This window comes from Desmodus rotundus, chromosome 1 (assembly GCF_022682495.2).
Source record: "Desmodus rotundus isolate HL8 chromosome 1, HLdesRot8A.1, whole genome shotgun sequence".
NCBI lineage: Eukaryota > Metazoa > Chordata > Mammalia > Chiroptera > Phyllostomidae > Desmodus > Desmodus rotundus.
In genome coordinates this window covers 118,886,902-118,912,446 of record NC_071387.1, presented here as the reverse complement: position 1 = coordinate 118,912,446, position 25,545 = coordinate 118,886,902, and the positions used below count along the sequence as shown (strand labels likewise).

At 54.3% G+C, this 25,545-nt stretch overlaps 1 protein-coding gene across 6 annotated transcripts in view; it reads left to right on the top strand.

The window, feature by feature from the left end:
* The window catches only part of CLIP2 (CAP-Gly domain containing linker protein 2), a 69,123-nt gene that overhangs the window by 24,556 nt on the left and 19,022 nt on the right, over positions 1–25,545 (top strand). For all 6 annotated transcript variants that reach the window (XM_053929998.2, XM_053930001.2, XM_024571596.4 and 3 more), the window contains 6 exons: positions 8,436–8,989; positions 16,415–16,539; positions 18,003–18,216; positions 18,855–19,052; positions 20,219–20,322; positions 22,131–22,191. In XM_053929998.2, coding sequence (XP_053785973.1) covers positions 8,436–8,989; positions 16,415–16,539; positions 18,003–18,216; positions 18,855–19,052; positions 20,219–20,322; positions 22,131–22,191 — 1,256 coding nt within the window. The remainder of the gene's footprint in view (positions 1–8,435; positions 8,990–16,414; positions 16,540–18,002; positions 18,217–18,854; positions 19,053–20,218; positions 20,323–22,130; positions 22,192–25,545) is intronic.

Genomic DNA, 25,545 nt, shown 5'->3' with positions numbered 1-25,545 from the left:
ACCAGGGAGGGCAGCTAAGCGCCCTGACTAGCCTGCATTTCAGTGTGGTCTGCGGGCTCCAAGGATGGAGAGGGGAGGTGGTATGTGTTCTGGGTGGGGTGCAGGTGCACACTCCTGCATCCTGGGGGACAGGCTCTGCAAACCGAGGAAGAATGGGGCCCTGTGGTGTGGCTGCCAATGAGGGCCTTTGGAGCTGGTCTGATGGGCCGGCAGGGTTGGTTTCCTAGGTGACACAGAGAGGAAAATGCTGCACTTTCGGGCCAGGGTGACCGTATTCTGCCTGGGACAGCCCTAGTTTGTGCCTCTGGTCTTGGCAGGATGCTGTATTAGTAACACCTCCTTTCTCTCCAAGGTGTCTGGTTCTGGCTGATGGATCCTGTGGTCACCTTGTTTATAGTCCCTCCTAAGTGGTCCCAGGGCACGTTAAAGGCTCTGAAAAGTCCCGCAGCCGCATAACCTTACCTTTGTTGAAGCCACTGGTTCTCAAGCTCATGTGAATTTGGAGATTAAAATGGTTTTCATTATACTTGTTAACGTCCTGCGGGACGGTGTTCTGTGGAACGTTTGAGAAACTGACTGGCTCCGCAGGCGACCGACCAGGTCCCAGCACAGTGCGCCTTGTTCCCTCCGGCCTCTCCGGGGCAGAGGGCGCCCTTCGTAGCATTTCTGTCGCTGTGGGTCCCTGCGTAGACCCACTTGTGTTTTTTCAAATCGATTCCCTTTTATCCTGTTCCCCGTGTCCCCACTCCCCCAGCCCAGGCATTCGTGCCTCAGCGCTGTGCGTGGGGGCTCTCCTAAACCTTGCTTCTTCATTGTTGCATCGGAAACACTTTCCCCTGTGAGAATTATTTTTAAAGGTTGCACGATAATCTGAAAGACTTGACCATAATTCACATCACTGCCCCCTGTGTGGGACTCTTAGATTCAGGGTGTTCGTTTATTTTGTGAATGACAAGACAGTGAGTCAGTTTTTTTCTTTCTAAATCATTTCATTAGGAAATGGGCCAAAGATTACATGAGTATTCCTTATTTTTAAAAAAATATTTATTTCTTTTTAGAGAGTGGGGAAGGGAAAGAGAGAGGGAGAGAAACATCAGTGTATTGTTGCCTCTCATGCACCGCCCCCCACCGGGGACCCGGCCCACAACCCAGGCATGTGCCCTGACTGGGATTGAACTGGCAACCCTTTGGTTCGCAGGCCCACACTCAATCCACTGAGCCACACCAGGCAGGGCTATTTTTTCCCTTTTGAAAACATTGTACTTTATTGTTACTGTATTTTATTACAAACACAGCGTTGAAAAAGGAGAAGGTTAACATAAAAAAAAAGTGAGCTAAAGATTTCTAATGAATGGGCAGGTGGCAATGACTGGGTTGGTTTGCCTTGCAAACGGCCTGGAGCAGAGCGGGTGACCGCAGGCACCTGGAGGTTGCCTGCTGGGCAAGGTGTGAAGTCTCAAGGGCGTGATCTTGGGAGGGGCCTTTGAGACCCTAGACTGAGGTGTGGATTCAGTTCTTCCTTCTGTGGAGCTGCCAGGTCTTGATGGATATAACTAGACTGTTGGGATGAGAGGGGAAGGGGTGATGAGGTCTGTGGCCTAAGTAGATGAGTGGGGAGGACAGAGGAAGAGCTCTTAGAGAGGAGGGTCCTTTGGTTCAGAATATTGAATGTGAGGTTCTGGGGACGTCCTGGAGGGGGTGGCTGCCGGGTGGGCAGGTCGGTGTCCAGGAAAGGAATCGGGGCTGGAGAGTTTATCTGGGGCCCAACTTCATTCTGTGTCTTCCTGTGTCGTTGAGATATTTCAGAAGGAAAGTTTTTAGTGTCTTTAAAGAAGCAGAAGCGTGTCAGCACATAGGCAGTAGCTAAGGCGTCAGGAGGGGTTGGATTATAGCGGAGCTTAGTGTAGGTCAGGGTTCCCCAGACAGTGACCAGAGAAGGACATTTCTCCTGCCTCTCACACCTCCCGACCTGCTCTTGGTGCTTCTCAGTCTCCTCCTCCTGTCTCTTATTCCTGGGGTGCATAGGGAATTCAGACGGGTCTCGGATGGGCCGCCTATCCAGGGTGTGGGGGCTGGGACTGGTGGTGTGCTGGCGCCAACCTGTGCGGGCTCACAAGAACCAGTTGTGAAATTTCAGGAATTTTGTCAGCCAGATGTTAAACACAGCCGTTATTTTTAAAAATCGGATTGTGTGGACTTACAATTAAATAGATTCTATTAAAAACATAGGTAATATTAAAAACTCATGACTTATAGTAGTACTTCTGCTCACGTTTATACCACTAATACTTCCATTACTTTACTACTATTCACTAATAGTAAGATTTATAATATCTGTGTTTTTGAGGTTATTTATTCTATATGGAAATACTATATAACGTCTCCAACTGTGTTCAGTGGTATCATGCTGGTAGTTTGAAATTGGCCATGGTGGGAGATTTTACACCATGGAAATTGGCAAATGCTACAAATCAGGGTTATTTATTTATTTATTTATTTATTTATTTATTTATCTCCCAGAGAGCTGGAGCACACCGCCGGCCAGAACCCAGGTGGAGAGAGGAGTGGACAGGGATTGGCCTGTTGGGGAGGACCACCAGGGTAGGCAGTGGTCAAGGAGGCAGAGAGGCCCCCAGTCATGGGATCAGGGAGCTTTCAGAGGAGGGTGGACAGCAGGGCCAGGACCCACAGGGCTGGGAAGGGCCCACTGCCCTGGAGGGAGGAGGCAGCGCCATCCTCTCGAGTGGTGGCCGTAGTGGGGAGGGGTCGGGAGCTGAGGGTCGGAGAGGACCTGGGAAGCAGAGTCTCAGCGGATGGAGCCGCTTCCTTCTAGATGCTGCTAGATGGAAAAATACGCACCTCGGGCCGTACAGAACACCAAGTAGCATGTAAACACGGCCTGCTCGTGTTTCGGACTGTGCATATATGTGCACGTACACAGGCGAGGTGGAGGCCAGGAAAACATAGGCCCAGATGGTAACTGTTACATTTGTGTGATGGAACTATAGGCACTTTAGTATTTTTGAAAAATCGGTAACCTCTGTTTTCTCATTTTTATGCAGCGGACATATCAATGATCTGTGTAATAAACATTTAAATAGAGAGAGGGAAAGCGAGTGGGTGGAGGGGGAAGCTGCTGTTTTGTGGGCTTGGGGTGTGGATGCCTCTGCTGGGAGAGGGTGGGGCAGGGAGGCAGGTCCAGGGGAGACCAAAGAGGGATGGACGTTTGCTCCTAAAGAGAGAAGAGGGTTTTTTGTTGTTGTTTGTTTTTTAAAAGATTTTATTTATTTTTAGAGAGGAAGGGAAGGAGAAAGAGAGGGATAGAAACATCAATGTGTGGTTGCCTCTTGTGCGCGCCCCCTAACTGGGGACCTGGCCCGCAGTCCAGGCGTGTGCCCTGAGTAGGAATCAAACCAGTGACCCTTTGGTTTGCAGGCCTGTGCTCAGTCCACTGAGCTATACCAGCCAGGGAGAGAAGAAGGTTTTTATCTCTCCTGTAGAACAGCTATTTTCAACTGGTGTGTTACACAAATTTTTAAAACATGCAATACCTGACTATTCAGTCAGGGGCACTGACCTCTTTTCCCTTAGACTGTCTAATAAAAAAAATGGCAACAGCCAACACAACAATAGCCATCTGGTGTGAATGAATCAAAATTATACCTATTTTTTTTGGTCAGGTTGGCAAAAAATGTATTTTTTGGTGTGCCTCAGAATTTTAGTAATTAGTTTATTTGTGCCATGAGATGAAAAAGGCTGAAAAGCGCTGCTCTAGAAACGCGGGAGAGACAGGGAGGGCTCCGGGAGGCGTGGTGGTCGAAGGGAGGCCAGGGGAACTGAAGCCGCCTGGAGGGAGCCTGCCTTTCCCGGGCCAAAGGGAGACGCCGGTGCCTCCGGACGTGGAGCTTCCGCACACCCAGCACAGAGCCACTGTGGCTCCTGCTTCTTGGAGTGGGGCCTGGCCCTGAGCAGACAGCTCAGCGGGCACTGGGGGCCGCGACCTGGCACCAGGCTGGTGCTGGAGAGGAAGCAAAGCCCTCTGGAGCTTTGGTTTAAGTCAGGGCAGCAGACATGCATGGGTGAAGATGGAGAATAACTCTCTGGAAGAGTAAAGGAGTAGAGGGTGACGTGGGTCGGCCAGCCTGTAGATGAAGTGGTCAGGGACGGCTTCCCTGAGGAAGTGAGGGGCAAGCTCTGTGGCCATCGGGGGCCGAGGCTTGGGGAGGTGCTCCTGCCCCCACCAGCCTTGAGCCTTCTCAACCATGTGCCCTCAGATCTCCGTCCCTTCCTTGGTCAGGCAGGCGGCCGGCCCAGCTGTCGCTGTGGTCCTGTTGTTCTCCCCACCACACCGCCCTGCCGGGCCCTCGTTTGGCCGTGCCCATCATCCCCAATGTGACACTCGTTGCTCAGCGAATGGGGTCCCTGCTGGCTGAGATTCGGCAGGTATGGGGAAGACCTGCCTCCACCTCCCCAGGCAGGGCAGGACTGGGCCCCTGCGGAAGGAGGGAAGGATGCCTTATCTGAGTCCCCCTCCCACTGTTGGACCAGGCTACCAGCTGCTGCCACTCCACACCATGTCCATTAGCCCTTTCCACCAGAGTTCTACTTTGAACTTGAAACCAGCAATAAATTCCCTCATGCCTGTGTCTGGGGAAGGATCAGCTGCTCCTGCGAGGTTTAAATCTGTCGCTGCCCTTTGCTTTCTTGGCGGTTTGCTGAGCTACTGCTGCTCTGTTCAGGAACTTGGAGGGCACAAAGCCCACACCTGGCCTCAGGTCCCAGAGCCTGCCTCGGAGCCGTGAGGGGACAGCCAGGTCCACCTGACAGCTCTGAGTACTCACGGTAGCTTCTCCAGGAGGAGAGGTGGCACCCACAGAATATCGCTGCCGGCCGGGACCCTGGCTGTTTCTGACGTAGTTCTTTGTTGTCCCATGGGGAAACTGAGGCCCAGATGTGGCCAGGCCCAGAGATGACCTGGCCAGGCCTAGCCAGTGTGGTATAACGGCTCCCTGGAGGGAAGGGGGCCCTGTAAGGGTTTGCCATGCCTTCTCCACCTCAGGCCGCTGAAAGCCCCCCGGTGTGAGAGGGGGATTTGACAAGGGTTTGCCCCTGTGAGACGGGTAGCCAAGGGCACCAAAGAGGAAAAATGGAACAAAACACGCGCACGGTTGCCACAGGCTTGTGACCTGGATTTTAGCAGCTGTTGAAACAACTGGTCCCAGGGCCTGTAGCCCCTGGAGGGGTGGGGTGGGGAAGAAAGGAGATTACCTGAGGGTCTGCTGGGCTGGGACAGCTGGGGAGGAGGACAGCTGAGTAGGCAGCTTTTTGCCAAGAATAGCCAAGAAAAACGGAGTGCCCCCGACCTGGAACTCTCATTTGTTCTGTAAGCAAAAGGGCAGGCAGGGGAAGGCTCTTACTGGGCCACAGCCGTTCAGATCAGTTAGCAGGCATCACGCAGCCCTCGTCATGGGGAGGTATCTAGAAGTGAGTACGGGACGGCGCTGACGCCTGCTAGGCACCCGCCGCCCGCGTGTGCACCTTAGTGGGGGGCCATCGAGAGGAGCTGGGCTCGACTCCTGCCTAGGTAACTTCGGGCAAGTTTCATAACCTCTTGTTTTCTTTCTTTCTTTTCTCTTCTTAGAGAGAGGAGAAGGGAGGGAGAAAGAGAAGGAGAGAAACATCCAAGTGTGAGAGAAACATTGATGTGATAGGTTGCTTGTCACATACCCCCAAATGGGGACCTGGCCCACAACCCAGGCATGTGTCCTGACTGGGAATCGAACAAGCGACCCTTTGGTTCGCAGGCCAGTGCTCAACCCACTGAGCCACACCAGCCAGGGCGTACCCTCTGTTTTCTAATCAGCAAGATAAGAATATAATATGTAAAAAGTCCCCAGTCTGTTGAGGGCATGCACTATGCACTTCTTAATGGTAGCTGCTGTTTTAATAAAACATTGACACCTCATTGTTGGTGGGCCCCACGGGCTCCTGGGGCAGTGTTACCAGGGGGCTGGAGCCTGGGGCACCAGCTAACTTGTGACTTCCTTCCCATCTGGCTGCTTTTCAGAGCAGCTTTGCCTAAGGAAGGTGCCTACCTGGCCCAGGTGGACAGCCACTGTAGGGAGTGGGTGGCGTTCCCAGATCCCAGCAGAAGCTCCTTGTGGTACAGAATTGTCCCGGCTCAGGGAACCAGCAGGACGGGGCCCGTCTTAGCCGACTTACACTTGGTGTCTCATGTCTGTTTTACTCAGGGGTACAGCCACTTGCCCAAGGTCACCAGAACCTGCCTGGAGGCCCTTCTTCTGTCTCCTGGGCCTTTTGTGGCTTTTCATTTTTTTTTCCAGTCCCTTAGTTTTTGTATAAATTGTTCTCATGAAAATAACGATAGTCAGCACTCATGGGCACGCATATGGGCCGGGCAGGCGCCGTCCCTGTCATCACACAGCGGCCCGGGACCAGGTGCTGGTGAGGAGGCACAGGCGGTGCCAGGGGAAGCAGGTTCGAGAGCAGGTCTGTGGGGTGCCAGGGCCCGCTCCCTCCACCTCATGGGATGTAGGTAGCAGAAGAGAGCCTTGGGGGCCCCTAACCAGGGTCCCACTCAGGGTTCTCCTCTGAACAGTGTTCTCCTTACAAGGGAAGAAGTAAGAGACGAGATTATTTCCTGATTGTAGGGAACTGTGGGCTTTAGCCAGATTCTGGGGAATAGGTCCATTCAGAAGAGTCCAAGATTTGGGGCGATTGCAGTTGGGGGCCAGGCCTGGCGGGTGCTTTGTGTACATCTGTTAGATGACTGGAATTGCCCCGCACCAGGCCCCTGAGCCTGTGGCCAGAGCTCGGCTGTGCTGCCCACTGCCGAGGAGCTCAGAGAAAGCACCTGACGTCTCTGAGCCCCAGTGTCCTCCTCGGTAAAGCTGGGACGACAGCATCGCTTCGCAGGATTAACTGAGGGTCAGACGAGCTGCTGCAGCCAGCCTCTTGGCTCAGAGCCTCCGTGACTGGGTGTGATGCCTGTGCCGTTAATCACACTCGGCAGTGAAGCTCCCTGGTCGCCCAGGAGCCCAGCTCGCAGGTGAGAGCTCGCCCCCTTCCCCCTGGTCAGGAACCCCATCCTGCCTGCCCAGGCCCTGGGTGGCCACGTGCTTTCCCACCACCACTGCCAGTGCCCAGGGGGAGAACCTGCCTGCTGGCCTCGTGTGTTGAGCCTGCCTTGGATTTGTGTGGCTTCCTGGTCCCCGGAAACTCTGTTCTTAGGGGTTGGCTTCCAGCCTTGAGGTGGCATCAAGTCAGACCTGGGGCCCAGGGCTCCTTGGCCGTGGATGAAAGGAGGACTTGGGTGGGAGCTGCTGCCCTTTGCCCCCTCCACGGGCTGTCTGTGGAAAGAGCCAGAAACATCGGCATCTCTGATGGGGGTGTCTGAGCATCTGCTTGCCTCCTGTCTCCTTCCGTGTTTCACAAGCCGTCAGCCAATGGAGTAGAGGAGAAAGATGAGACCTCCTTCTGCTGATGCTTGGTCTGGCAGGAAGGAAGGGCAGCCCCCAGACCTTGAGGCACAAATAGGCAGGCTCTCTGAGCTCCCATCTACCCAGGAGCTTAGGGCCCAGAAGCCAGACACACACAGAGCATGGTGGGGTCATTTCCTGAGTGACCTGGAGCAAGTCGCTTCCCTTCCTTTTCAGTGTCTGGAGCACATTGGAGCCTGGGAGGTAGGCCCTCCTAGAGTTTGAGTCCCATTTCTGCTATGTGGCCTTGGCAAAGCCCTTGCCTCTCTAAGCTTCAGGGTCATGCTTCCTTTAAGGAGGGGAGGGGGCCCAGTTGAGGCCAGAGAGCCCCAAGTTCAGTCCTAGGAATGAGGTTACACACCTGCTTCCTTCTCCTGCCCTCTTCCCTCCCACTTTTCCTGGTCTCTGCAGCCCTGAGGCTTCTGGCTTGGGAAGGAGGGGGGAAGAGAAGGGAGGCTTGGGGATGGAGTAAGAAGGTTTTCCTGGCTCTTCCTTTCTCTGCTCCAAGATGTCTGTGTCTGTGGCCCACTGTCAAGGAATAGGTTGGGAGCCTTTTCACAGGCCCAGGGCTGTCTGGGGAAGAGGGTGAAGGGCACCGGGACCACTCCCAAGATCTGAGCCTACCTGGGTAGAGAGGTGGCAGCTTGTGACCTTCAATAGTGGGTTCATTCTTGGCCCTTGAGTTTGAATGACCCTGAGCAGTGGAAAGTATTGCTTCTGAGGAGGCACTTTCCTGAGATTTTAATCCTTAGAACTTTCCAGAGGGGTTGGAAAAGTAGAGAGAGACTGAGGGCTGCTCAAGGCCCACCTGGAATGAGACCTGCCCAGGGCCACACTGCCAGCCATACCTGCCTCAGTTTCCCCATCAGGTAACCAGCACTGATGCCTTCCAGCTTGCACTCAGCCCTAACCTCTGCCTCTCTCCTCACCCCACAGGCTCCCCCCTGCACAAGCAGGCCTCGGGCCCCTCCTCCGTGGCCACACCTGTCACCGCTGAGAAGCCTGGCCCGAAGGCGGCCGAGGTGGGCGATGACTTTGTGGGGGACTTTGAGGTGGGCGAGCGGGTGTGGGTGAATGGTGTGAAGCCAGGCGTGGTGCAGTACCTGGGCGAGACACAGTTTGCGCCCGGCCAGTGGGCGGGCGTGGTGCTGGACGAGCCCGTGGGCAAGAACGACGGCGCTGTGGGCGGAGTGCGCTACTTCGAGTGCCCGGCCCTGCAGGGCATCTTCACGCGGCCCTCCAAGCTAACCCGGCAGCCCACCGCCGAGGGCTCGGGCAGCGACACCCACTCTGTAGAGTCGCTGACCGCCCAGAACCTGTCGCTGCACTCGGGCACAGCCACACCGCCGCTGACCAGCCGCGTCATCCCACTTCGGGAGAGTGTCCTCAACAGCTCTGTCAAGACAGGCAACGAGTCGGGCTCCAACCTCTCGGACAGTGGCTCTGTGAAGCGGGGTGACAAGGACCTGCGCCTGGGAGACCGTGTACTGGTGAGTCCCTTTCCCCGACCGCTAGACCCCGGGGGCTGGCAGGGAGGGGGCTCTGGGGCTCAGGTGGGGTCCAAGCCAGGCCGCCCACTCCTCGTTAGAACCACACAGAGGGACCAGGGAGATGACAGATTAAGTGGGATCTGCAGACTGTCATTCTGTGACCCTGGGCAGGTGTGTTAACCTTTCTGAGCCTGTTTTCCCACCTACAAAATGGGAATTTTAATAGTACCTCCCTCATAAGTTGAAATGCATTAATGTGTGTATTGCCTTTAGATGGTGCCTGATACTTAATGTTAGCTGTTGTCGATAATACCCACTGACCTAGGGCACCATCATGGATGTGCCAGGCCTGTGCTGGAAAAGGCCAGGGACCAGGGAGCTCAAGACCCCTGGACGAGGGTTGGGCGATCGGTCCGACTCTAAGGAACTATAATGGAGAGTGCTCAGTGTTGCTGTGGAGGAGGGAACTGGGTCACAGGAACCAAAGGGCTCTCTAGCCGAGTCTTCCTCCCAGGGGTCCCCTCTTCTCTGGTGCTCCCAGCTGTTGGGGCCAGTGGCCCCCAAGTCCTTCAGAGTCTGGATTCATCTTTCTGTAGTATGAATGAAAGAGTGTTTTCCTGGCACTTGTGAACCAGACCTGAGCCAGGAGTGGCAAGGTACAGAAGCCAAGGCCATGACCTGCTGTGCCAAATCCAGGGCCTGGGTGGCCAGGGTGGCCCCAGGCTGACCCCATCCTTCAAGAGCCCCAGTGTTGTGTAGGTGAGAATAAACACGGGATAGTCCCCAAGGGTGCTGGGCAGGCCGGGCTCTGAGGAGTGGAGGGGTGAGAGGGAGACCTGGAGACCACAGGAGAACACGCCTTACTTCCCAGAATATTGAGGATTTACTTAATCCCCAATATTCTTAAATATTGGAGATTTTGTCCCACGCCTGCCTGAGACAGTTTCTGGCGTGGTTTGGAGTTGTTCATTGGGCTGCACAATCACCTCTCCTTCTCACAGTCTCCCACGAAAGCAAATGTTGCATTTCACAGACTGAGGCCTGAGACTCAGAGACCCGAGTTTCCCACAGCACCCAGAGAGGAAGCGGCCGAGCTGGGCCCACAGGCCAGCTGCTCTGCCTTGGCCTTTCCCACCCTCCGCGCCTCTGCAGCCCCAGTACAAACACAGATAAGCTGTCCAGCTAGTGCCTGAAATTCCTCCAGCACCGATCTGCTCTGTTCTGCCCAATGTCCTCTTCTAAAACCCTCCCTCCCTGAGCTTAAAGCTTGGCCTGGGCAAGTTTGGGGTCTCGCTCTGGATGAGCATTCATGGGCCCTGGGTGTCTGGGGTGGGAGTTCCTGGCAGAGGTGAGAGCAGAGAGGTGAAGTGACTTGTCCAAAGTCACATACCTTTTTATACCATGCCAGGCAGATCTGAGGCAGGACCCAGGCCTGGTGGGACCCTGGTACCCCAGGCCACCTCTAAATTTTTTTCTGGCTTGTGTAGCCTCCACCACCTTTGGTCCTGGACACTTTCCAGGCCCAGGTACTGTGCGGAGGGCTCTCGCCTGCCTGGCTGACCTAAGACAGACAGAGCTGCCATGCGTGTCCGCCTTGGGGCCTGCAGGAGCCCCCGGGTGTGGCCCTGAAAGCCCATCCCAGGCGGTGGTCTGTCTGCATGGGTTTCTGGGAAGTTGGTTTCAGAGGCAGCACAGCCTGGTGTGGCAGACTCAGGGGCCAGCCACGCAGCCACTGGTTTAGGATTGAGGTGATGGAAGATAAGACATTCCAGGTCGGAATTACAGAGCAGCAGGAACCAAGAGGGCAGGTTGAGACTTGGTGACAGGCGGGGTTAGGAAGACACTCTCACCGGAGGGTCACTGACCGGATGAGAGGCAATGTAGACTCATAGACCGGCCTGCTGGGGCAGAAACCACCAGGCCCTGTTTGTTGTATGGTTGAGGATGGTGAGGCTCAGAGAGGGCCAGTACTGGCTCAGAGTCCCACAGCGGGGCGTGGGCAAGGCTGGGATGGGGACTCGGGACTTCTGCCTACCAGCCCAGGAATGTTCCCTGTGTCCTCCACCTTCAGTGTGTCCGTAGTCTGGGTGGGGGAATGGAAATGTCTTGGTCATCCACAGTTAACAGCATGGGGTATAATTAGCAAGGAACAGAGAAAGCTATCTCAGGAAGGAAGAGGCCTGGCTGGCTGCTTGTGGTTCCAAGAGGCACCCCAGGGCCAAAGCCCCAAGGAGACGGATGTTAGCACCAGGTGGTGGGAGAGCTCTCTGCCCCCCAAAGATGTCAGATGGCGGATGGGTTGCCGTGACACGTTGGGTTCTCCGGAAGTGGTTGCTGAGGTGGGTCTGGGGTGCAGATGCTTATTAGGGATTTTAGTGTCTGCGGACGATGGGCAGAAGGAGAAGTCAGACTGCAGCGCAGACGGGAAGGACCTTGGCCAACCAGGGGGCGTGTGGAGTGAGACCTTGCATCACAACACCCATGGAGCCTAGATGTCCGGCCTTTCTGGCCCTGCCTCACTCAGTCCCCGAGTGTCGTTGCCCCAGGAAGGGTGTCATCTCAGGTGACAGGGTCCTGCAGCAAAGGCCAATCCCCTGGGGCCCAATGCAGGGCAGCAAGACCTTCCTTGAAGCAGGATCTGTGTGGAGCGTCTCCACACAGGTGAAGTCTGTCCCTTCACGTGCTGGCCACAGAGGCATCCTGAGAAGAATGGGCCAAGGGACCTTTTCAGAGAGCCACCTGTACTGCGGGCACCCTCTCTGCGCAAGTCTGAAAGCTCACGGCCAAGGCCAGGCAATCCTTGCAGATAACCCAGAAGTGCACCTGCCCACCAGGCAGTGTGCCCAGCTGACCCTTCCCCGCTGGGCCAGTAGGTTCTCCACAGGGCTGTTGTCCCTCCAGGCTGGCCTGGTTGTTAGGTAGGGGAACAGTGTCCTGAGAGATGGCTTCCCACCCGAGGGGAGAGGGGCCCCACGGTGGGGAGCCTGGGAGCTGAGCCCAGCTGCGGTTGAGAAGGCAGCAGAGTGAGGCCGGTGGACTCTTCTACTCGTGCTCTGAGCCTCGGCCTCTTCATCCAGGAGCAGGGTGCACTGCCCGCCTTAGTGAGATTCAAATCCGTGTTCTCCAGGCTGGGCATACAGTCCGTCCTTATGAAATGGTGGGAGTGGAGCAAGTTTTAATTAGGCAGCTAGTCTCTTTCAGGCACACCCGGGGCATGCTTAGGGGTGGCTGACAAAGTAGCAGAAAGTCATACCTGGGTTCAGGTAAACGTGGCAGATAAACACATTTACTTTTACTCTCCCCTAAACTGCACTAGAAAGACAGTGAAGGGATTTTTTTTTAAAAGGTATTAGCCCCAGCAAGTATAGCTCAGTTGGTTGGGCGCCATCCTGTAAACCTGAAGATCATGGGTTCGATTCCTGGTCAGAGCACATGCCTGAGTTGCGGGTTCTGTTCCTGGTCGGGGTGCATATGAGAGACAACCATCAATGTTTCTCTCTCACATTGATGTTTCTCTCCCCCTTTCCTTTTCTCTAAAATCAATAAGCATATTCTCATGTGAGGGTAAAATAAATAAATAAATACTGGGTTGACCAAAAAGTTTGTTTGGTTTTTTTCCATAAGATGGCTCTGGGAAAAAGTAGACTAAAAAAAAAAGAAAAGATGGCTCTGGTAGCGCTTAGTTGTGTAACTTCATTGAAACAATTTTGTTAGATTGTATCATGGCAGCTGTCATGTCAGCGTACATTTAAAAAAAAAACTTACCAAAATTGGTGAATTTTTGTGTAGAGATTTTAATATTGAAAATGGAAGAAAATGGGCAACATGTTGGCATATTATGCTTTATTATTTCAAGAAAGATAAAAACGCAACTGAAATGCAAAAAAAGATTTGTGCAGAGTATGGAGAAGGTGCTATCTTTTTTTGCATTTCACTTGTGCAGAGTATAGAGAAGGTGCTGTGACTGATCAAACATGTCAAAAGTGGTTTGTGAAGTTTCATGCTGGAGATTTCTTGGCGGATGATGCTCTACAGTCAGGCCAGATGAAGTTGATAGTGATCAAATCCAGACATTAATTGAGAACAATCAGCATTATTACCACACGGGAGACAGCCGACACACTCACAATAGCCAAATCAATAAAGTTATCAGTGAAAATGAAAAATGTGTCTTTATGGAAAAAATCACACGGACTTCCTGGCCAACCCAATAAAAAAATAAGGTATTGAAGCCTCAAGGACAAAGAAAGCGGGAGAAGAGAGGCAGCAAGGACACCACAGGCAGCGCTGCTGAGTCCACAGACAGTAGGAGGGAAGCAGAGAAGCAGGCCAGGTTTCTCTCAGGAACCCCAGAGGTCAGGAATCAGCTGTGGGGCAGCCTCTGGAAACGGGGTTGATGTCAGGACCAGAAACAGGAGAACCAGTCGGAAATATCTTTCGCGTCCCCACCGTTCATCCCTGCTCCCTTCTGCCCAGTGACTGTCCCTCTGTCCCTCTAACAGATGTCTGGGATGGACACTTTATCTCCTGAGAGGGTCAGAGAGTCTTTACATGTTGGAATCCCAGGCATGCTGGCCTGAAAAATGAGGATTAAATGAACATTTCTATCCTGAAGTCTGAGCCCCTTTCCCTACTGGCCTCTCCCTCCCTCTGCTCCCGGGATGCTGGCTGCTTAGCCTCTGCCCTGCATGCTGGAGAGCACGAGAAGCTTCTCCGGGATAAACAGCTGGTCCTTTTTGAAACGAGAAGTAATATACCCATTAAATCCTAACAGAGTACCACTGAGTGTGTGAGTGTGAATATTCAGTGAGCAGAAGAGCTCTGGGAAGTGAAAGATCTGATTACAGACATAAGGAACTCCACGCAAGTATCAGAGGATACATTTAAGGAAATCTCCCAGAGAACAGAGCCAAAATGTGCAGAGCAGGAGAGAAAAATATAACTGTCAGAAAATCTGTTCAGTAGACCTAACTTCAGTGATAGTGGTTGCAGCAAGGAGTCAGAGGAAAAGAAGGAGGGGAGTCACATAAGTAATCCAAGAGAAGCCCCCAGGATTGACAAAGGTTCCTTGCTCGAAAGGACCCATGGGAGCCCAGGCAAAGGGGTGGGAAGAGGCCCACACTAATTGTAACACTGCACAACCCTGGGACAAAGAGAGAGCCCTGCAGGCGTCTAGGGTGGGCATACGGGCTCACATAAAGGATCAGGGCTCAGAATGGCTTTGAACTTCTCAACTTCTCAACTGGATTCTTAGAACACACAGAGGGAGCCTTTGACATTCTGAAGGAAGAGATGCAGCCAAACTATCGTTTACCAGTGAGCATAGCAAGAGAATTGAGAATGAGCACATGTTCATACAACTTGCAGATGAATGTTCACAGCGACATTATTCATAATAACCACAGCAGAAACAACCCAAGTGTCCATCGGCGGGTGCATGGACAGACAGAGAGTGGTGTGATCCACACAAGGGAATATTATTCGGCCATAAAAAGGAACGGAGCAGTGACGCTGGAAAATGTGGGTGCTCAGCGAAGGAAGTCAGACACAGAGGTTACCTGTCGTATGGTTCCACTTACAGGAAACGCCCAGATACACAGAGCTGTAAAGACAGAAGGTAGACCAGTGGGTGACGGGAGCTGGGGAGAGGCAGGCGATGACTGCTGCTGGGCACGGAGTTTCTCTCTGGTGTGATGCAAACGTTCTGGAATTGGATAGCAGCGGTGGCTGTGAACGTAGTAAAAGCCACTGAACTGTACACTGTAAAATGGTGAAGTTTATTTTATGTGAATTTTTTCCCCTCCAAAAAATGAGGATAGACCATTTTCAGTTATGCAAAGGCTCACATATTTTATTCCCTCGTGCACTTTTTCTTAGAAGACTATGGGAGGATGTGCCCTACCAAAATAAGTGAGTATTCTAGGAAAAATGGAAGATGCAGGATCCAGGAAGCAGGATCCAGCGCAGGAGAGAGGCAAAGGGGCCTCTCAGAGCGATGGTGGTGAGAGGCCTCAGGCTGGTAGCCTCCGAGCTGAGGGGCCGGGAACCTGTCCGTGGGCAGCGGGTTACAGGGCTACAGAAAAGTCTTCAGAAAGAGCTGGGTGGAATTCCCAATGCCTCTGAACACCCTGGCAGGAGAGTTAGACTATCAAAAGAGTTTGGTGCTGAAGTAGAGTTAAGTCCATAAAAACTAGGCAGCAAACAATCATACAAGACAGTTGTTATCTGTAGGGTAAAGGTCGCACAGGAAAAGGAAAGTGCCGTCTCCCTGGGAGGGGCGTTTGCTTAGTCATAGCACTGTCAACCCGGGTCTGATCACTTAAGACGCCTCCAGATGGAAGCAGGTGTGAAGCAGTGGGGATGGGGAGATGACACCTCCCCTTGCTTGATGGGAAGTCGACGAATGGCACCCAAAATTGAAAAGACAAGAAGGAGCAATATAAGCATGTTATTTAGAAGTATGGAGGTAAAATACCAAAAAATTCAGCTTAAAGAGTTAAAGTTTTGCTTTCAGAGAAAGGTAGAGAAACTTCTAGGACTTTTTAAGGCTTTGGAAGTATTCGATTCTTTATGTATAAATAATTTTAATTTTTTAAAAATTTAACTTTTTATAGTAATATTCATACTTATTAGCCTGTCCAGGGAGGGTTTTTTTTTTTTTCACCTGTGGTAAAATACACGTAACATAAAATTTACTTTTGTAACCATTTTAAGTGTACAGTTCAGTAGGGTTAAGTGTATTCACATTGTCGTTCAACCAGCCGATCTACAGATCTTTTTCATCATGCGAAACTGAAACTCTGTTCCCATTAAACTATGACTTTGTTTCCCTCTTCCTGCCAGCCCCTAGCAACCACCCTCTGAACCATTTTTAAGAATAAAATTTGCCTGGCTTCTGTAGCTCAGTGGATTGAGCATTGGCCTATAAACTGAAAGGGTCGCTGGTTCAATTCCCGGTCAGGGCACGTGCCTGGGTTGTGGGCCAGGTCCCCAGTTGGGGGCGTGGAGTAGGCAAGCAGTCAGTGTTTCTCTCGCACATCGATGTTTCCCTCCCTCTCTGTCTCACTCCCTTCCCTCTTTCTAAGAATAAATAAAATCTTTATAAAAGAAAAAAAAGAATAAAATTATCAAGTCACTGCACATACAGCACTTAATCCTCACAAAAACCCTTTCTACAGATGGAGATGCTGAAGCTCAGTTAGGTAACTTGCCCAAGCTCATACAGCAGAGTTTGAAAGCAGGCCTGTCTGTGACAGCCCTGGGAAGTACTGGTTATGCCTGTGTCCCTCCCAGCTGTCCTTTGGCCTTCCCCCTCCTCCTACACACGGGAAGAGAGGGAGGGGACAGGCCTGGGCACCTAGTCCCTGCACCATCTCTGCCTGTGCCCACTGTACTCTCTAGAGCCAAATATCTGTGTGCCTACAGGTTGGCGGGACAAAGACTGGCGTGGTGCGGTACGTGGGGGAGACGGACTTTGCCAAGGGCGAGTGGTGTGGTGTGGAGCTGGACGAGCCCCTTGGGAAGAATGATGGGGCAGTGGCGGGCACCAGGTATGGTGGGCTTCCCCCTGGGGTGTGAGCGGGGGCTTCCCTTTGCCTGGGATGGGTACAGGGCACAGGGATGGAGCATCTGAGGAAGCCAGTGTTGAGTGTGCGGGTGGCTGTGCCAGACAGCACAGTGTAGATGCTGCCTCCATCCTTCTGACACAGCAGCACAGGGGGCAGGTGGGAATGTCATCCCCAGCGGAGGCCAGAGAGGCCATTGCTCAAGGTCACGCAGAGTTAGGGTGCAAGTGCTACGAGAGGCGGTGGTCTCTGCCTTCTGGGGATTTCCCGGGTGACACAGGCAGTCACACAGTCAACTGTGCTCTACAACCAAGGGTGGGCTCACAACTGGTTCCAGGTTCTTCGCCATCTCTGACTAAAGGGAGTTGACTGCTGGGAACGCTCACAGAGGCCTCTTCACACTATGCCCGCAAGATCTCAGGCATGACTGCCTTGCAAGAGGATCTAAGGCTGTGTCTGGGCCCATTTCGGTGGGGTGGGGTGGGGTGGGGTGCAGTGATCCCTGAGCAGTGTCAGGGATGTGGGGCCAAGGCCAGGTGGCCTGTGTTCACGCGCTGGCTGTCCCTGGGTTAGATTCTGTGGCCAGAGGCTGTGACAGCTCTGAGGAGGAAGGTGTGCTAGGCTGGGGGTACAGTTCAAGCACATACCTTTGTGGGAAGAGGAGGCATGGGGTGGCAATTTCAAGGTGAGTCAGAAACTGGACGGGACTAGCCCCCCGGTCCTATGTAGCGTCCTTGAGCAGAGAGATTCCATGAGACGACGACCACCCAGAGTTTCCGTAACAACACTTTGCCTTCCTGTTTTCACAACAGATATTTCTCTCAACTTGTTCTTTCTGAATTCAGGGGTGGGTTGGGGGGCAGCCCCCACTCCACCCCCGCAGTGTCTCCCTTGGGCTCTTGGTTCTCTGTGGAGGGAGGTCCGTGGGCAGAGAGCTGATGGGGTTTCTTGGGTCTGGGGCGGTCCGAGGGGGCTGCAGACGTGGCTGGTGGCCTCTGCATGTCGTGCAGGAGCCAAGCATAGTCGGCTTTGGAGCCCCATAGGCTAGGGGGTCCGGTCCCAGCTTTGCCACTCGACCCACTGTGTGACCGTGGGCAAGTGACTTAACCTATCTGAGCCTAAGTCTCCTTGTCTGTGAAATGGAGATAACGGTGGAGTGGTTGGGGTTTGTAATGCGCATTCATGAAAAGGGACTGGCACAGAGCTCAGTAGTTATTTCCCAACCCCACGCCCCAAAATGCCCAACAGCTGTTCACAGCTGCAGAGAAATCGCAGGCCCTATTTACCTCTGTTCCCTTTCTGGAAGTCCCATCTCTTGGTCTTTGGGTCTGGGTGATTGGGCCTCTAGGGTGAGCCTCTCTTCTGGGCTCTGAGGAGGTGGGGGGAGGCAGGCGAGGCTCCAGGCTATGCGGCCATCATGGCAGCGTGGGTCTCTCTTGCGTCCGCAGGTACTTCCAGTGCCCACCCAAGTTTGGTCTCTTTGCGCCCATCCACAAGGTGATCCGCATTGGCTTCCCATCCACTAGCCCAGCCAAGGCCAAGAAGACCAAGCGTATGGCCATGGGTGTTTCAGCGCTGACCCACAGTCCCAGCAGCTCCTCCATCAGCTCCGTCAGCTCTGTGGCTTCCTCTGTGGGGGGCCGGCCCAGCCGCAGTGGCCTGGTGAGGGCGGGGCGGGGGAGGGGTGCCCTGGGGTATGTATGGGGGTCGAAGACAGAGGGATCCAAGTGTCCCAATCTGCCCCTGTCTTGCACTAGCTCCAGACATCCTCAGTTTGGAGTTTTTGAGCAAAGATGAAAGTGTATCTTTGACAAAGGAAGTTGATCCATTTGCATTATTGTTATTTTTATATCACTGATTTGTTGGCAGCCTAAGCCCTTTCCTTGGGGTTAAGGAGGGTCATACAGATGCTGGGCAGGTCATGCAGGTGCAGGGCAGGGGGTTCAAAAAAGTGCCACAGCCACTCTGGGTGAGGGAGAAAGGTGAGGCTACCCTTCTGAGTAGAGAGCCTTCTGTCCAAGCCCAGTCTAGGATGGAAGGCGCCTCCTGGCCCCAGAGAAGGGAGCCCAGGCGAGGGAGCCTGCAGCAAGTCTGAGCCCTAGCTGTGGCTCCCCTGGAAGGGGTTGTTTCCTGAATCTGAAATAGTAGGCCTCCCCTGCATGAGTAGGCAGGGGCTCTAGCAGGAGGAGGAGCAGGACCCTGGGAGTCCAGGCACTTGGGCCCCCCACCTACTGGGTAGCTGTGGGTTATCTGGGTGGTGCTGGATCCCTGAGTCCTGCCTGCGCTCTGCCTTTCTGCAGCTCACAGAGACCTCTTCGCGCTATGCCCGCAAGATCTCCGGCACGACTGCCTTGCAAGAGGCCCTGAAGGAGAAGCAGCAGCACATTGAGCAGCTGCTGGCTGAACGGGACCTGGAGCGGGCCGAGGTGGCCAAGGCCACGAGCCACATCTGTGAGGTGGAGAAGGAGATCGCCTTGCTCAAGGCGCAGCATGAGCAGGTGGGTGGGCAGGTGGGGCCGAGGGCACCCACAGGGCACCAGCAGCCTCCTCGGGCCAGGTGTGTGGTCACTCACGCCCAGGGCGGAGAACGTGTGTGTGCAGAGGAGACCCCTCCTCCTTGCAAATGTCCTTCCAGTGGATAGGTACACGTACTTGAAGAACCTGGCTGTGGCCCTGGCTGGGTGGCTCCGCTGGTTGAAATGTCATCCAGTACACCGAAAAGGTTGTGGGTTTAATCCTGGGTCAGGGCACATGCCTGGGTTGGAGGTTTGATTCCCGGTCGAGGCACATACAGGAGGCAACTAATCGATGTTTCTCTCACACATCACTGTTTCTCCATCTCCTGCTTTCTCTCTCTCTCTCCCTTCCCTCCCCACCTCCTCTTTCTCTAAAATCAGTAAATATATCATTAGGTGAGGATTACAGAAAATAAAAGAACCTGTATATCAACTGTCTCCGGCTTTTTTCTACGCCCTTAGTGCGAGCATTTTCTAGGTCGTAGCAAATTCTTCCCTGCTTGAGCAGCTGCACTGCCATCTGTCCCAGGCTGCGTCCTTGTTGACCCTTGCTATTGTTGAAATTGTTTCCAATTTCTCGCTTTTTCTAAATAATACTCATGCGCACATTTTTTTGTATACAACTGTCCACATTTCAGACTGTGCTTCCCAGCAGATTCATGGGTTGGGTTTCAGGGGAGTGAGCCCTTGCCCGTACCCTTGAGCCATCTGCTGTCACACATCTGCTCTTCCTTGATGTTTGTCACCTGCCTGAGAGCCCCATTGGGGGCCTGTGTCTCCATTCAGGGCCAGCTCACCCCACCTTGGGTGCTGGAATTAATAGAACCAAACTCACACATGTGCTGTGGCAGGAGCCTTCACAAGACGACACGATTTAGGCCCTTGCAGGTTGGGGGAGGTGGCAGATATTGGGGTGCTAGGTATGGGAGCAGGTGGACTTGAGGTTTCCGCTGGGTGAGGCACTCAGCTGGGCCCACCCCTCACATCAGGCCCATGGTCCGTGTCCACCTTGGTCTGGTAGGGCAGTTGGGGCGGCTGGGGCTCCAGGCCCAACTCCTTGTACCACCTCTGCTCCTTCCCACCTCCCCCAATCTGGTCTGATCCCCAGAAGGAGGCTGACCCTGTTTTGGCCCTCGCTTGGGGCCCAGTATGTTGCAGAAGCAGAGGAGAAGCTGCAGCGGGCCCGGCTGCTGGTGGAGAGCGTGCGGAAGGAGAAGGTGGACCTGTCCAACCAGCTGGAGGAGGAGAGAAGGTATGCGCTGCCCCTGCCCTGCTCCTGGGAGGACATTTTTCTGAGCCTCCTTAAGGGCCTCCTTAAGGAAGAGCACGGGCTCGGGACCAGCAGGCCCAGGCCAAATCTTGTCTCCACCACGTACAGGCGGTGTCACATGGACTAGTGACGTGAGCTGCGCGGGCCTCCGTCATCCACCTGTAAAGCGGGGTGGTGATCCCTGTCTCTGCAAGCTGCTGGGAGGACTTACAAGATGATTCCAGTAAAGCACCCAGCACGATGCTGCTGAGCACAGGGGCAACACCACATTTCTTCCCAGCGGTGGGGTTCACTGTTCCTGCCCCGCATGCCTGGGCAGCCTATCATGAGGAGGATGCCCGGAGAGGGGGTTGGCTCTCATGCCAGGTGCCCCTGGGGAGACACGCACTGTGAAGAAGACCCAGTGTCCATACCCCTTGAACCAGCTCAGGTCCACAGAGCACCCCTCTGGGCCCGGTTCCATGCACAGAGCTCATAGCTGCCGCCCAAAGGCTTTACTTCCATTCGCATGTCAAGAAACTGAGGCTTAGGGAAGCCGCAGCAGAAGCAGAAGGCTGCTGGAAACGCCTCGCACCTGGGTGTGAGCCCCATGCTGCGTCCTTTATCTCCTGTCTGGTCTTACCTTTAGCCTAGGAGGCAGTAGTAGTGCCTGTCCTGGATGAGGAACTGAGCTCAGAGCTGGGAGGGGACTGGCCTGTTCACGTGCTGCTGATTCTTTCTGCCCTGGCAGGCCAGCTAGTGGGGATGGGGTTCCCTGGCTGGTTTGGTCCCGGCTCACCTGGTGGGTCAGAGCTAACAGGGGACAGGGTTTCCCTTGGCCCAGGAACCTCTCTTTGTCTCCTGGCTGACAAATTTCTGCAGCTTCCTCCCCTACACCCGCGCAGCCGCTGGCTTCCACCCTCCGCCCCTCTGCCTCTGTGAGTGGTTTGGGGGCTTTCCGCCAGGGGCTTGCGCCACAGGCTGTCGTTCCCATCTGACTGGGGAGGGGAGGGCTTGTTTCTCTCTGCCTGAGAAGAACCTGGGGCCCACACATCTGGTTCCCATGGTAACACGCCTGATGCCGACAAACAAAAACAGATTTTTAAAACACTATGGGAGTCGTGTTCAGCAAGGGCCTGGGTGCAAGTCCCAACATTGTCCTATACTTGCTGGGTGACCTTGGGCAGGTTCCTTACCCTTTCTGGGCCTCAGTTTTCCTCATCTGTATGCTGGGAGCTGCCAGGAGGCCCCAGTAAGAACAGCTGTGTGAGCTATAATGTGCCTGTGTCTCTCCTGTGGTGCTTGCGGGTGGCATGCAGGTGGGTGAATGGCTCCCCCTGAGGGTGGCCCCTGCACATCAGGTAGCACTGGGGATTGGGACTCTGGCCCCTGATTTTGAGGCCTGTGGATGAGTGTGGAGTCAGCTGGGTGAGAAGCCTGCCTGCTCTCCTCCCCCATCCGTGTGGCTGTGTCTGTTCGCTGTGGTGGGGAAAACGGAGTGGTCACTAGCATTCCATTTCGGTCGTTCCTCCATTTATTCCCACAACCAGCCAGGGCGGGGGATTGCATTAAACACTCCCAGTTGAGAGTTGAGAGTGGAGCTCCCAGTTTCTGCGTGGAGCACAGATCAGGTGGTTGGGAGGGCTGGAGGTTTGCAGGAGGCTCTGCTCTGTCAGCCATGTGGCTTCGGGCAGGTGCCTGCTCCACTGGGACAGAGTCTGGGCATCTGTGGCCTCGCCTGTCTGCCACTGCTGGCTTGGGGAAGCCCACCTACCTGGGCAAAGCCCGCTCAGCCCCCTCTCCCTCCGCAGGAAGGTGGAAGACCTGCAGTTCCGAGTGGAGGAGGAGTCCATCACCAAGGGAGACCTGGAGGTAACAGTCAAAGGCCCTGCCCCTGGCTTGCTTGGCACCCCAGGCCCAGCCCTTATAGGACAAGTGGCCAAGAGGTCCAGGCAGCAACTCCGGGCCTCCGGGGAGGGGGCTGTGGGCATTTTGAGGGAGAAATGAAGAAGGATCAGAGGCCATAACCCGGGACAGTGGGGCAGTGGGTAGGCCAAGAGAAACGCAGCTGTCATAGGCGGGAATGGCTCAGCTCTAGGAGCCCAAGTGGCCGTGCCTCCTGTGTTGGCCACTGGGTGGGATGGACCAAGCCTCCACAGGGCAGGGCCTGAGGACATATTTACTGGCTGAGCTCCCCATTCCCTGCTTTGTTGGGTAATAGCCCGAAAGGTGACCCTTGGGCCCTTAGTTCCTCTTGGATTCCAGGTAAAATTTTGGCTAAAATTAGCTTGTTGGTAAGTCACAGAACTTATAGATGGGGAAACAGGTTCAGAAAGGCAAACAGACCCACCCAGTAACAGAGCGAGTCAGCAGCCACTGGGACCAGAACTCCTACCTCCTGACTCCTGAGCTCAGCCCGTAAGGTGGCCAGTTATATCAGCTCCTTGGTTATAACGCCTGGACACGTGGTCTGGGCTCAGGTGGCCCTTTCACTCTTCCAGCCAACCCACTCTTTCTGAGCTGAGGGAGGGGTGCTCACATCAGTTAGTAAAGCAGCCCACCCCGGCCCTCCTCCCCAAACCATGCAGAGACTGCAGGGCTCACGAGGCGCAGTTCGGTGGGCAGGAACGCCTCCCTGCTCCCTGGGAGGCGACGAGGGACACGGGCTCCTGGAGCTGTCATGTGGAGCAGGGAACAGAGAATTAGGCCCTGTCCACACGCTGACCTGGCCCTGACTGGCCTTGGAGAGACTCTTCCCTTCCCGAGCCTCAGTTCGCCCTGCTCTGAAACGAAGAGGTTGAACTAGGTCAGTGATCCTCAGACTTGAGAATTCATCACCTAGATGGCTCATTCTGATACAGAAGGCCGGCCCCGCCCAGAGTGGCCATTCAGCAGGTTCGGGTGGAACCTGAGATTTGTATATTTCTAACAAGTTCCCAAGTGATGCGGGTCTAGGGACCACACTTTGGGAATCACTGTACTAGGTCGTTCTGAGTTCAAATTGGAAATCGCAGCTTCTGACTTTGTAAAAGAGCTGCATTAAGACCCCTGTAATTTCCAGTGCACAGCGAAAGCATGGGAATGGTGGTTCTGTCCACTAGACGAGTCCAGGCAGGGGAGGAACATGTATGATCTACGTAGGGTCACTGCCAACTGCCCCTGTTGGAGCAGGTTTTGCTTCTTGAAGGATGGATGTCAGGGCACAGCTGGTGTAGGAGCCCCAGCCTAGCGTCAGGGTGTTGGCATGGATGTTTCCCTCTTAGCCAAGGGGGTGGGTCATGTGGTTATGTTTGGCTTTCCCACTGGATGGCTACCTCCTGCGGGGATTGGGGTGGGCCTCTGGGAAAAGAGCCTGTAGTTGCAAGGAGCAGAGACCCCTGCAGCTAACTCCAGTCCAGCTAAGAACAGGGAGGAAAGGCTACAAGGAAATCTCACAGGTAGTTCAGGGAACTGGAATAAGAAGCATCGTTAGGATCCAAACCTGTTCTCTCCCGCTCAGGGGTCTCCTTCTCATGACTTGTGGTCAGCCTCTGTGTCTGTCTGTCTCTCTCACTGTGTCTGCACATCCCTCGGCCCATCTGTTCCCTCTCTCCGCCACACACCCAGTGGCCTGGCCCTGCTCAGGCTCCAGCACCACCGTCTACTAGCTGTCCTCTCTGGAGAATCTGATTGGTCCCAGGCTAGCCAATGAGCTGGCTGACTTTAGATCAGCTATCTACCCCAGATCCAACTGGTCCTGGCTGGGAGAGGCCAGGGGTAGGACAGACAGTGACTGACAGCTAATTCAGTCCGAGGGCCATAGAATTCTATTGCTGTTATTTTTATAGCAACCATAGCCATGGTAACCAGAAAGCAAATTGACCCAAAGTTCCATTCACCCCCATTCATCTTAAAAGTAAAAAATAAAACCTAGAATACACAGCCCCCCTCCAGCTACATCACCCCATCTCTCTGCTTGTCCTCCTTCTGACCTCACTCCCTCAGCCACAAGAGGTGCCCCATTCCAGGCTCTCCCCTCAGTGGAGTCAAGCTGGTGTGGGACACGGTGCCAGTTCTGGGACCCAGCGGTGGGACCTGGACCTCACACTGCCCGAAGTCGCAGCGCAATTCTGAGCCCGTGGCTTTCTCTCTGGAGTGGCCTCTCTCTTTTGCAAGATGAAGAGACTGCCTTGATGGTGGTTTTGAGAACATCAGCTCCAAGGGACCCGACAAGTGCCTGAAGCAGGAGTGTGGTGGCCCCCACTCCTTGGGTCCTGGGCTGTGTCACCAGAGCAGCATGGAAGGCCAAGTCATCCACCCCACCTAAAATCTAACCTCTAAGGCTGCCCACCCCCAAGTTCCTAAGTTGAATTTATCTTAAGCAAGCACCAGAAGCAATTCCACTGAGCGCCCCTGTGCCCTGACGAGGACCCCAGCCCACGGAGCAGGAGGCTAGAAGTCCTGAAAGCGATGGAGCCCCTCTTGGGGGCACCAAGTGAGATTGCCCTTGAAATTGTGAAGTTGGGGGCTTTTTTTTGCCCGTGGGGCCACCAGCAGGGCATTTATGACCGTGCTCCATCTAGGGTGGGACCTAGGGTGGGAACACAGGCAGTGCTCCTGTGTTCTCCTTGGGGGCAGGAGGGCGGAGACATGGCCCGTGAGGCTGGGGTGAGACACTGTCATCAGTCAGCCTGTAATTTTCTGGAAGAGGCTGAGCGCAGCTGCCTGTTAGCACTGCAGTGTGCTGCCCTCTGTAGAGAGAGAGAATCCTTTTAGTTCTCTTAGGAAAATTCACAGAAATAAGGTCAAAGGCCAAGGGACACAAACATCTCCGTAGCCCCTGATGACCTATTTCTGGGACGGGCGGTACCGGTTTACACCGACCCCATCAGCCTTGCCGGTGTCGGGTGCATATCTCATGTTCACGGATACACACTCTATTGCCAAGCCTGCCTCCTCGGCGCTGCTGCACAGGCGTGCTCTAACCTTGCTTCTCCCTGGGGACCATGCACTCAGTCCCCAGGCTGCTCTGGGTGCTCGCACATCTGCCATGAGACACCCAGGCACCAGCCTGGATGCTGGGAGACTGTGGGGCTTTGTTAGGGTGCGAAGTGGGGCTTGTGGAGCCGGGACAAAAATGTTCTTGTGGTTTCGGGGGAGCAGGCATCCTCTGCAGAGCTCTGGTGGGTGGGTGCCGACAGGGCCAGGCATGGGGCTGGGTGGTGGACGGTGCAGCTCAGCCTCACC